We start from the raw sequence: 13,507 nt of genomic DNA on the forward strand, positions 1-13,507 counted from the left end.
AGCTTTAGGCCTCCCAAAACTCGGATTTGTCCTGGGTCTAAGGAGAAATATCCACCACAGGGGCACCTGGGTGGCTCAGTCGGTTAAGCGTCTGCCTTCGGCTCAGGTCATGATCTTGGGGTCCTGGGGCTAAAAGCCCCACATGGGGCTCCCTGCTCAGCAGGGAGTCTGCTTCTCCCTCTCCTGCTGCCCCTCTCCCAGCTCGTGTTCACTTTCTCTCCCTTGCTTCTTCTTTATTTATAGGTAAATAAATAAAATCTTAAAAAAAAAAAAGAAATATCCAGAAAATCACTACAGTTGAAATCCATCTGGCCATTACTTAGGCTACTAGGCTCAGAGTTGCTCTGATTGGCCTCCCCACTTTCTTACTTCTTTTGGAAGTAGTGTTGTTTGGCAATTTGTAGCAGTGAGAATTTTTACTCATATTTGTTAAGTCAGTGGCTTCAGAAAGTTAGCAAATAGTCATCTGAAAAAAATGCCAATCTTTGCATTTCAAATGAATGGCTTAAACAACCAGTTGGGCATTTCAGAGTAAAATACTGCTCTTATCCAAGTGGTTTGGGGAAAGTAAGGAGATAGTAGAGTAAAATTAATTTGTCACCATGAATTGCATACTATATTGTCATGATACTCTGAGAAAAAAATTATCAGTGATACATGTTGTTCTAGAAACAGAATCACTGGGGCACCTGGGTGGCTCAGTGGGCTAAGCCTCTGCTTTCAACTCAGGTCATGATATCAGGGTCCTGGGATCGAGCCCCACGTCGGGCTCTCTACTCAGCGGGGAGCCTGCTTCCCCCATTCTCTCTGCCTGCCTCTCTGCCTACTTGTGATCTCTCTCTCTCTCTGTCAAATAAATGAATAAAATCTTTAAAAAAAGAAAGAAAGGAAGAAAGAAATAGAATCACTGATGTTGCTCACTTGTAAGTTTGAGGGATCCAAACAATATGAATTATATGACACTGACTGAATGGCAGATCGCTGTCTTCCATCTTCTTCATATATAATCTGAGTATGCGAGTCAGACAGATGAAGACATGGAAGTGAAGTGACTACATTACGAGGGGCAGAGTTGTCTGGGACCTGCATTACGGTCCAACTTGAGTGGTGATGGTGCCTTACGGAGCTGCCAGCATTCCTTAACTGGCAACTAACAACACTGTCAATGGAAATGGTTTTCCACCTGAGAATGGTGCTCGCTTAGCCTTCAGAGGCTGACACCATAAACCTTGTCTTAAATGTTCTGTGAGGAAGGTAGAGATGCTTTGTAAGGAAGTTAGTCAAAAGGTTCTCTAAAAAACTAATGCTCTAGCCTTCAGAGGCTGACACCATAAACCTTGTCTTAAATGTTCTGTGAGGAAGGTAGAGATGCTTTGTAAGGAAGTTAGTCAAAAGGTTCTCTAAAAAACTAATGCTCTTAGGAAAGCAAAATTCCTGAACTACCTTTGACTCTTGGAAACCAGGCAACCCATATCCATGGGCAAGTGACAATTTTTTATCATCTAGTCACCAAAATCAAACTGTGTATATATAACATCTCAAGTAGTTTTGGGCTCTGTGCTGTGCATTGAAAGCATACTTCATGAAGGCCAGTCCTAAGCTAACACTTGGCTATTAATGCAGCAGCTTGACCAATATTCTGCCCACTTACATCAATGTTCATGTTATAGAAATCTGAGTCCTGAAAAGGGAAACTCTTCAGGATCCTCTAGTGACCAATGTCAATCAAGAGAAAAGAAACTAGGAGTCACCACAGCATGAGAGATCTGCCTGCCAGGGGACAATTGGGGAAATAGCCACCACCCCACGGTGTCTATGGGAAAGAGAGTACTGACAGAGTCGTCATTATTGCCTCCTCTAGGAAGAACTCCCACTGCCTCCTGCTCTTACTGGCCAGTGAACCCTCTGGAGCACTATGTTAATGAGGTCAATGAGTGAAGGAAGAGGGATATCACTGGTCTTAAAGGGGACTGGCCAGAACAGTAAAACAACTTGAAATGCACATACTGCTGTCATTGGGTCATGGTGGGGGTGAGCAGGGACTTAGAACTTCCCTTTTGACAGTTCTTTTGGCTTATAGTTGTGGCTTGCACTGCAGGCTCAAAAGAGGTTTTCCGGAAGAAAACTTGATAGAGATCATTGCACCAGAAGGAAACTTAATGGAAATCATTGTCATGTGGCAGTATCCCTGCTCAAAGAAAGGAGGTCATGCAAAGATCACCAGCTTCACCAGATGCTTCATACCATAGAAACATGGGGTGCCATTTTTACCCTTTGGATTAACCTCGCTCAGTGGCCTGATATCTTCCAAGGAGGTATGCTACTAGAAAGCCACATCTGTGTTTGGTTGCTACAGCAACAGAACATCCAGTATCATACTATGAGACCACACCATAAAGTCAGATATTCTCCTGAAACTCAGCCCAGCCAAGGGTGGACATGTCCAGCATCAACATCACTATTTAAGTCAGCTCTAAGTTCTGATCACAGTTCTGGAGGCTGAAAGTCTAAGCTCACAGTGCTGGCATGGTCAGGTTCTTGGTGAGGCCCTCTTCCTGGCTGATGGGTGGCTATCCTCTTGCTGCATCCTCACATGGCAGAGAAAGACAGAGACAGCTCTCTGGTCTCTTCTCCTCAGGGAACTATTCCCATCATGAGGGCTCCGCACTCACGACCTCATCTAAATCTGACTATCTCCAAAAGCCCACCATATAATATCATCATGTTGGGAGTTAGGGTTTCTACAAATGAATTTGGGAAATTGGGGGAGGGGGCAAAAACCTTCAGCGTACGACAGTCAGCCATGAAACTAAGCTCCCCATATCACTGGCAACTGTACTATATTTTCTGGACCTGCCCTTTTCCGAGGTGGTGTAAGGGTACTTTCCAGCCGGGTCCTGTTTCTGTCCAATGGCAGGGCAAAGTTTTTCTTGAGATTTCAGCATGTGGTCCTTCTTATAGCTTCTCAGTTGTCATGACCTAGAAGATGTGCCTGGAAGGGTCACATGTTTGGGCTGGGGGTGGTGGCCTTCCCACCTAGGGTGAGCTTGAGGTTCACTAACAGGAAGATCCTTGAAGGTGAAACATAAAGCTTTCTGAGGCATGATGATGGAAGAGGCAGGGTAACCTAGTAAAGGATGCTGATTCTCAGTCCTCATGGAAATCACAGCAGCTACTTGTCTTATCAGGCTGAGCCTGACTAGTGGTTCCCTCCTTGCCCTCCCTCTACCTCCTTTAAAGAGAAGAGGAAAGAGGATGAGAATTACACTGCAGGAGGAAGATTTGGATCACTTCCAGGGAATAATTCAAGGGAGACTCTTTCCTCTACTCAATTGCCCTTCCATGAGAATGAAGGAGCTTGAGCTTCTAGACCATGCTTGCAAAACTCCAGTGCCCTGGGAATTCATTTCTCAGGCTCCTGAGTTGGGCTCAGCACAGTAGCAAGATGATGCCCTTTCCCCACTTGAAAGACTTCTGAATGAAGACCTTTGGGAGAGTTTGTTCTCTTTTGCTTCCCAGTATTGCTGACGCCAGAATGATGTCATTCCTGGGAGAAAGGGTCCATTTCTGGGCCAAGCTCAGAGCTGGCCAGCTCCATTCTGAGGTCCTGCACAGAATCTGGAAGGCCCAAAGGACACTCCCCACCCAATCTGGGACAACTGCCTCAGAGGAGTCTGAATAAAAGCCCAATCTTAAAAATGCTTTTGGACAGCTGGGAATTGGGCCAAGAGACCTTTTAGCTAAGTCCCCCCTTTTTTTTTTTTGTTAACCTTTTACAATATTATTTAAATTTAATTTCAGAAGAGAGCTATTCAACTATAATGACACAAATGGATATTACTCCACTAAAAACTACAATAAAATATGTTCCAGCTGATAGGCCTTCACCTTTCCACCTGAGCTTTTTCCCGCCATGATTTAATTATAAAAATTTTCAGGGGCACCTGGGTGGCTCAGTGGGTTAAGCCTCTGCCTTCAGCTCGGGTCACGATCTCAGGGTCCTGGGATCGAGCCCCGCATCGGGCTCTCTGCTCAGCAGAGAGCGTGCTTCCCCCTCCCTCTCTGCCTGCCTCTCTGCCTACCTGTGACCTTGGTCTCTCTCTGTTAAGTGAATAAATAAAATATTATTAAAAAAAATTTCAAACATGAAGTTGTAAGAACATACAGTGAACACCCGTATGACCACCACCTAGACTCTACAGTTAACATTTTCTATACTTGCTTTATCATATGTCTACCCCTCTACTCATTCTTCTATCCAACTGTCAACCCATATTTTGATGCTTTTCAAAGTAAGTTGTATAAATCAGTGTATTCCCCTAAACACTTTAGTTTGCCTACGACTAATTGCTTCATGTTTTTTATAGTTCCTTTTCTTTTGAGGTAAAATGTAAAGGCTATGTAGCCCATAGATCTGTAACATCTGTACATGTCTGCGCATCTGCAGTGCCTCTACTGAAGCAGATGCCTGTAGCCCAGACCCTCACTGGGACCCAGAACGTTCCTTCATGCCGCTTTCCAGCCATTCTCCACTCCCACCTATCCAGAGGCAACCACTGTTTAATTCTTGCTACCAATGATGTGTTTTCCTGTTCTCAACTTTCATCTAGATGAAATTGCTATGGTCTGAATGTTTATGTCTCCCCAAGATTCATATGTTGAAATGTAATCTCCCGGGAGTATTAGAGATAATTGATTATGGTGTTAGAAGGTAGGGTCCTTGGGAGGTGATTATATGGATTAGTACCCTTCCAAAAGGAGTCCCAGAGAGCTCACGCATCCCTTCCTCCATGTGAGGACACAGCAAAAAGACAGCTGTCTAGGATGCAGGCCCTCACCAGACACCCAGTCTACAGTTTCTTTAGTCTTGGAATCCCCAGCCTCTGGAACTGTAAGAAGTAAATGTTTATTGCTTATAAACTACCCAGTTTATAGTATTTTCATTATAGCAGCCCAAATGGGCTAAGATAGGAAGGAACTGTTCAATATGAACTCCTCTGTTAGGGTTCTCTTACTCAGTATGATACTTTGAGACTCATCCAAACTGCTTTACATATTACTAGTTTGTTCCTTTGGATTACGAGTGGTATTCCATTGTGTGACTCTACCACATTCTCCCAGTGATGAACACTTAGGCTTCCAGTTTTGGACTATTATGAATAAAGCCACTAAGAATAATTTTGGATAAATCTGTGGACATATGTTTTCATTTCCCTTGGGTAAATACTCAGGATTTAAACTGCTGGATCATGGGGTAGATGTATGAGTATTTTACATCCCCACCAACAATAAAGGAAAATGTGTTTGTTCTACCTCCTCTTGAATGTTTAAATTTATAAATCTTTCTAATTTTAGCTATTCTTGTGAGTGTGAAGTGATTTAAGCTGCTATTTCAGCAAATTTTCCAAATTACCAATAGCAACAACTATATATGTGTGTGTGTGTGTGTGTGTGTGTGTATAGAGAGAGAGAGAGAATGAGAGAAAGAGAGATCAGGTTTGAAGAAAATATTGAAGGAGATTTAGAGATTGAGATATATATATATATATATATATATATATATATATATATATATATATATATATAAAGTTTCACTAGCCAAACCTGGCTTAAGAGAATAAGAGAGCTAAATGGATATGGAAGAAGCAGCCAGACACATTCTTCAGTTTATAATTCTATTGATATTACAAAACTGGAGAAGTAAACGTAATGCTTAGAAAACTACAGCCTTCACTGATAGGGAGATAGGATCTCTGTTTCCCTATAGAGCTGGTCTGGTGTGGACCACAACATGTCCCCTCAATTTGCTTCCTCATGGTCAAAGCCCCTTTGGGCACTATGTTTAGAGAGCTGGCCCAGCCTAAAAAATGGGAGTCAGGAAACACCCAGATAATGGAGAGGGACCCCCTACTCCCTCCTTCCAATATGAACCCTGGATCCGAGGGAAGGGAACTAGCACTTTGGGGACATCAATACTGTACCAGGACCTACCCTAGGCACTGTGTGGACAAGGTCCCTTAATCCTCACACTACCACCTATCAAGTTGGGCATTGATGTGAAGCAAGACTCAGAGAGATAGGAACTCGCCCAGGGTCACACAGAGTTAGAAGAAACAGGATTTGACTCTAAATCTGTACTCTTTCCACTCTACCTTGTTAAGTACCTGGAACACAAATTGGAGGGGGTTTCCTAGCTCGGTTGGTGCCGGGACCATTAACGGACAGTGCTGTATGTCTCTAGTCAGATCTGCCCCTCATTTCCCTTTCCTCTCACTTTCTGCTTTCCAGTGTGTCTGTGGTGAAGGTAGAGCCGTCCCATCTTTCAGCAGATGCAGATGTAAATGAGTGTTAGCCCTCCTTCCTGAAGCTGAGACTGTGTCCCAGGGATTGGGTTCCCCTCTCTCAGGAAGGAATCATTTGCTCGTCACTTTCCTTCTCGCCTTTCCCACCCTCCTCAGCAGTCCAGCATGATGGGTGTTTATGCAGAGGACATGCAGAGCCTCATAGATCCCTCACTGCTCTCTGGTCCTCTTCCTCCTTGCTCCCTCTGCCTGCCACAAGGAAGAGGTAACTGTGTTCATTGTGGGTTTCTCTGGACCGACTTACCTGCTCCTGAAAAGCACTAGCTTGCTCCTCAAATCCTGCTGTTCGGAAATAGTTGACAACATCCATCACGGCCCAGTCTGCAGGATCTGGCGGCCTCCCATTCTCCATGGAACTGCAAAACACAAACCCAGAATCTTGGAGCAGTGGAGCATGCAAGAGTGTGTGGCTCGGCTTACTACTCAGTCTCCTAGGGGCAGGCCCTGGCCAGCTTGCTAGATCCGTGGCCCTCTCTTCCCTCAGAGGCCCAGATTCCACTTTTCCTCTCAGGACCATAATCATTCTTGTATTTCTTGGGCTCAGGACATTGTCGCTCTTATTGGCTCAGTCATTGTTTTCCTCATAAACCATTAGGCCCTTCATATGAAGTGCTTCCTCATGAATTGGTTTTTAATCCAGAGATATTAGGAGTGGTTTCATGATTTCTGGCAACTCACAGGATGATACTCATACTCCTGAATTAAGAACACCAGGCCCTGTACAATACGGCCCCCATGCACCTGTCTTTTCCCTTCTCCTACCACCTTCCCCATCCCCATCCCAACATATCCTCTCTACAGCTGTGAAATCACAGAGCTAAAGCCATTCTCCAGTATGCTGTGCCCTTTCATAGTTCTGGGCCTTTGCATGTGCTATTCCAGACACTTACAATGCTCCCTCATTTGTGTCTACTTGATACAATCCACCATTCCTATCTAGTTCATCCTAGTTCCCATGCCACCTCCTCTGTGAGGCATTTTCTGGCCCCACCAGGGAACTGTTTTAGTTATAACCTTCTCTGCATTCGAGAACTCCATTCAAACTCCCATTGCAGCACTTTCCACGCTGGATCATACTCTCTTCTTATTGAGCAGTCTCTTCCATCAGAGTGGGAGATGTGGGCTGGGAATACACAACTGGGCCTGAATCATCTTATTATTCCTAGTATCAAGCATATACTTAGGAACTCAACCAGCAGTCACATGACTTTATGATGACCAAGCATCTGAGAGGTTCTATGGGTAATTTATCTCACTAGATTTAGAAAGGAGGGATAGGAAAAGTAGAATAGAGAAAGAATGGCAAGGATCTACCATTACTGTGACTTTGCCTCATTTCTCTTTCAGGAGTATTTGTCTGGATTTATCTATACCTCATCCAAAGTGATTCTTCCACAGTGTACATCTAATCACATTGCTCCCCTGCTTAAAATCCACCAAACCTTCTATTGCCTTAAAGATGAATTCTAAATAGCTTAACTTGGCTTGGGAAATCCTTCAGAACAAAGCTCCTGCCAGCTCTCCTGCTAGGAATACACTAAAGAGCAAACAGACATGGTCTGCTCTCTTGTGGACCTACAGTCCTGTGGGGAGAGATGATAATCAGTAATCATACAACTAAATGCACAACTGCACATTGTGGTAAGTGCTATGGACAGGTATACTGTACTATGGCAGTTTAAGGAGCCAGCAGATGCATTCCCATGCAAGTTTCACTTGGGGTAAGGTCTAGAAAGAAGGCAGAAGTTAACAGAATGAAATCAGGTGAAGATTATTCCAGAATCTTCGGCAGGAATGTATACATACAGTCAAGGGAGCCATGCAGGTGTTGGAGGCCACATTGAGGATTCTGGATTTTTGTCTATGAGCAATAAAACTTGCTAAATGGCCTTATGTAAAGGGGATGACCTGATCAGATTTGCATTTTGAAAAAGAGAATTAGAGATGAGCCAAAGGGGGATGGAGGGGTGCCAGTGAGAGGTGGTCTGCTGCAGTCATCCATGCAAGAGATCATGGTGATCCAGACTAGAGTGGTGGCTATGGACAAGGAGAGGAAGTGCGTGGATTTAAAAGATTTTTATCCAAGAAAATCAGCATGACTTAGTGTGGACTAGATATAGAGAATGAAGGAGATGGAAGTGTCATGGAACTGGATGGATGGTGGTAACTTCACTTAGATGGCACTTCCAGGTTTAGTTGAATACACTGAATTTTGGGTACCATCTACATCCAAGCAGAGATTTAATGTGGGACTGAGTCTGGTGCTCAAAACAGATGAGTGGGCTGGAGGTACACATTTAGGAGATAGAATTTTTAGATAGCAACTGAAGTCTTCGGAGAGGGTGAGAAGAAAATTGGGCCTAGAACTAAGCATAGGTAGGAGGTTCAACATGCTAGTGAAAGTGGAAAGGATTCGTGTTACTTTTGAAGGAAATGAAATTGCCCAGACTTTGAGGATTCCTGAAAACCTTCAAACACCTAAAAGTCAAGGGACAAGCTATGCCTCTGCCTCATCCCCAGCATAATGTTTTGCTCATAGTAGGAACTTAAAATATTTGATTAAAAAACCAAACCTCTGTCTTCAAGAGAGCCTTCAATCAATGGCACACTTCAACAATGACTTATCAACACAATGTTTTAATTGAAAAGCAAAGCTTACTAGTTAATAGTTGTTTTCCCTTTTGAGCTTAGAGATTGTCAATCTGTAAACACGCATGTGCACATGTACATATGCATTCATATATATGCGTGCTTACTACACACACACAACCCTACCTAACATTTAACAGGTAATATACACGGGGAAAAACTACTTTCACCCTAATATTGCCACACATTAACTATGTATTTTAAAGTCAAAGCTAAATTTTTTTTTTTTAAGCTAAATGGATTTTTGAAAAATTACCCACATGCTGGGACTTTTCCGTCATCCTATTAACACAGGCCATCAACAGCTGACACTGGGCAGTTCTTTTAAGGTACCATTTTCTTTTCCTCTCTTGCTTAAGGTAGGTTTGAAGAATGTTTAGAAAGGAGTTCACTGTTCTAACAAATCTTTTAAGTTTCCTAATCAGCTCACTTCTGGCAGTGAGCAGAATCCCGTCGGATATACTTTTAAGTGCCCCAGAAAACATCTGAATCCACTCTCCCTGTGGCTGACTCCAATTAACTGCTTTTTCTCATAAAGAATAGTTATCTAATTGTAATAACAAAGCATGCTACGTTGTACTTTTAGGATGAGAGGCTTTCCTGATTCTTATTCCACTGGGATATGACATCATCACTTCCATAATTGTGAAATATTCTTGAGTATTAGCAATGCGGTAGAGAACAAAGACTACGGTACTACTGATAGTATGGCATGAAGAAGAGGAGCGATGGAAAATTAGGCACGTTCTCATATTTAGGGTAAGGAGACCCATGCAGAAGAAATGAGGGGCATGAAACCATTTAGTGATTGATCCACCCTAAGTTTAGGCCTGACAGCCTTCCTCTCTTCAGCTCTTCTGCACCTAGCTCAGGTCTCAGGTGCATTGCTGATGCACAGCGAAACTCCGTTAGACCTGTGGAGTAAGAACCAGAGTACATAGAATCTACAATATGCTCTTCCTACATTTCCCATGATCAACCTCCTAACTCCTTATCAATTGGCTACTGTAACCTGTTTTTAGGAAACCAGGGCTCAGAAAGGTTAAGAAACTCACCCCAAACCACATAGTAGATAAAGCCAGGATTGGATTTCATACATGCTTGCTTCCAAATCTATGCTTTTCCAATCAACTCCTCGATACAACAAATATTTAAGCCTACTGACTTCTCAGTCCAGGGCTGGATGCCAGATTACAAGGATAGGAATGCATAGTCCCTGCCCTCAGAGAGCTAGCGATCTGGGGAGGGAAGCAGACATGTGAACAGCTAATTCTAAGTGATACTAGAGCTGAGGGCTGAACAAGTGCTACTGAGGACGCACCTGCTGGAGGGCCCAAAAGGTTCTGCCTAATTAGGACAACTTAGGATCTTCCAGGGCAATTCTGAAAGGCTTCTATTGCTCCACACACTTCCTAAGTTAGGCCTTAGAGGGGATGGCTTGCAGAGGTAGGTACATGTGGGCACATGTTATCACTTCAAGGTTGTTTATTTTAAAGTATGATGAATAATTTCGTTGGGCATCTAGTGGTTTTAGTGAACAGTTTTAAGGAGAAAACTGGCAATGATCAGGGGCAACCTGAAAGTGGGAGTTGGGGTGGGGGGCGCATGGAGTGCTGAGGCTACATGCAATTATGAGTGCATTTCACAGGATGGATTTAAGTGTCACCCTTCCCAACTGAGAAAGCCATAGGTCTCCTAAAGGACTGCTATTTGTGAGCAAACCGAGACACTCTGTTTCCTTTTAAATGGACTGTTCTCTCCAGATCTTTTCTTATAACTTGTGCGTGTCAAATTGCAAAAGGAATTTAAATGGTGCTGTCTAAAACACCTCCCAGATGGTGGTTCCCATTGCGGCTGTTAATTTTGCACTGATGAAATGAGATGGCAGATATAAAAGTTCCATTATTTTGTTTGATATTTATTATTTCACTATCATCATAGCAAAAAAAAAAGTTTCTTAAAATATAATGTATAAAGATGATAAATTCATGAATATTTTTTCCAGGCATGAGATCTTTAAAAAATATGTATGTATTTTAATTTATTACAGAAAATTAGCAAGAATCGTAGGGCAGAATTTATCTATGATCCCATCACCTAATCAAACCAATGTTTCCATTTAACCCAATCACCATTTAGTCGCTGTGCATATGGGTTAAGTACATCATATATTGGTAAAAATTATATCATGCATGGATAATTCACACTGGGAAACAATTATCCCTTAATTAAACAATCGCCTCACTTTTAAAGAGAGCTAGAGACACAATTATTGGGACAGAAATGCAGTAAATAACAAATTTGGCAGATACATGCAGATGGAGACCTTACTGTGAGTGTTTTTCATGTTGACATATTATAATTTTAAGCGCTGGCAGCTGAGGTCTCCATTTCCCCTTTACACATTAGTGAAGGCAGGTGGAACATAGTTGAAACCCTTTCTTAGAATCTAGCATGTGTATAGTTTTTAGTACTTGCGATATTCTAGATTCTGAAGGCTGATGAGACCAAAAGGCAACTATGGATAAATACAATTCATATGAGACTTCAAAACTCCATTATACTCATTAATTGCATTTCTGCTTTAAAGTTCAGAGCAAAAGTTATTTTAGGCATTAGTTAATATATTACAGTGATATATTTATCACATTACTCCTTTTATAAAGGTAACTCTCAATGTTACCACTCAGAAATGCATTCTAATTCTGTACTGCCTTGATCTTTACAACTTATTTTCAAAATTAAATTAAACTACTCTTTGCCCATATCTTAGAACAGCCTATGGCTAAAAGCAATATAATTCTGACTGTAATAAATTAATAATTTTTTTTTGTTTTGTTTTTTTTTTTTTTTTTGGCTTGTGACATATCTAACAATGAAGCCACTAAATAGGCTTTAGTTTTATCTCTACTTCTTTCTTCCTCTCCCTTCAACCAAATTAGCAGGGATCTGGCTAAAAGGCAGGACTAAAAAGAGAAAGGATGATTCAAAGGTTCTTGACAGGACATTTTTCATTTTTTAATACTCTGATAAATAAAAGTTGTCTGCATTTAGCTGCAGCATACTCAAGCAATGGAAACACTGAAAAAGCAAATAATTCTTCAAGCCTTCTGTATATTTCAAATTCTTTAGCTTGGCATTCAGAAATTTGATTCAAACATAACTTCCCAGGCTTATTTCCCATTCTAAGTTTGTACTGAAATCCAACTGGGCAACATCCTGGATTTTCCCATATCCACAGCTTGGTTACGCTTCAAAGCTCTGTGGTTCAGCTTCCAAAGTTTAGAACCTTAGTCATTTTAAGAGGTACTGGTTAAAAGTCCTGTTCTTAATATGCCCAATCTTTTATTCCAATCATTAATTAATTTGAAGCTGCCAGGCACTTGATGAGCCTTGGGAACCCATTGTCTCGCGAAGGGGAAAATCTTGAGTCAGCTAAATGATGAAAAAGGTTATGGTTATGGGTGTCACCTGCCTTATTCCAGAGGGTGGTTAAGGAGCAGGAGGAATTGAGAGATAGAGGAAGGAAGAGAAGTAAGAGTCACCATGGCAAGGGGAGTCAGGCTGTGTTAGGTATGTAGAGACCTTGGAGCCCTAAATCAGAAGAAACAGCAGCAGCAGTCCCAGGGACAGACAGGACATCTTCCTGCACTTCTCTCCTCTGTAACAGAAATTACTTCAGGCTGATGGCTCCCTTCTGGAAGCACATGGCACTCTGTCTTTGACATATCTCTGCTGGGAATGCCTCCCCAGCACTCCACCCCATCTTTCTGAAAACAAGGGATTTCTATAACTGCCCCCCCTTCCTTACCTGTTCTCAACTTTGTAGGACAAAAAAAAAACCTCTGAACAAGTGTAAATAAGGACACTCCTCTCAGGAGCATGCAATGAATTAATTTTTTATTCATCATCAGATATAAGTCACACCAAAATTCAGGCTAAAGCACAGATACGCATGTGTTTCATATCCCAGTCAGTACCAAAGACAACTGTGCAAGGACCACCTGAAGAGCTTTCCCTCCCTGTTCTGAGCCACAGCACAGAGCTCACTCTGCCAAAGGACTTAGGTATGGCTTTATTGTTTAGACAAACTCGGTTTTCCTTCTGTAGGGATGACTGTAGCATACCAGCCACTATGTAGAAAACAGCAACTCCTCAGGGCTGATCATGTATAAAACATACATAATGCACGTTTGTGAATTTTGCTGGATTTGATGAAACTCCTGTTGTTTTCATGCTTTAAATGATACGCCTGGCTGACTCTATGGTTTTTATGCATTTTACTCTTTCTAAATGTACACTTATTTAAGGTAGTCATTTGCAATGGACATAACGGTACAAATCAAAACAATAAACAGACTCAATTCTTAACTCAAGTTATCATTTAAGGGAATAATGAAATATTTATTATAAGGCCATATGGCAAAAGTGAATTATGCCCTCCTCCCCGTCAATTCGTATGGTGAAGCCCTATCCCTTGATGTGACAGCATTTAG

At 42.1% G+C, this 13,507-nt stretch overlaps 1 protein-coding gene across 7 annotated transcripts in view; it reads right to left on the reverse strand.

Moving 5' to 3' along the window:
- Positions 1–13,507, reverse strand: part of SAMD13 (sterile alpha motif domain containing 13) — a 55,184-nt gene that overhangs the window by 25,605 nt on the left and 16,072 nt on the right. For all 7 annotated transcript variants that reach the window (XM_047726803.1, XM_047726802.1, XM_047726801.1 and 4 more), the window contains exon 3: positions 6,607–6,718. In XM_047726803.1, the coding sequence (XP_047582759.1) occupies positions 6,607–6,718 (112 nt within the window). The remainder of the gene's footprint in view (positions 1–6,606; positions 6,719–13,507) is intronic.

The sequence above is a fragment of the Lutra lutra genome, chromosome 4, assembly GCF_902655055.1.
Source record: "Lutra lutra chromosome 4, mLutLut1.2, whole genome shotgun sequence".
In the NCBI taxonomy this organism is placed as follows: Eukaryota; Metazoa; Chordata; class Mammalia; order Carnivora; family Mustelidae; genus Lutra; species Lutra lutra.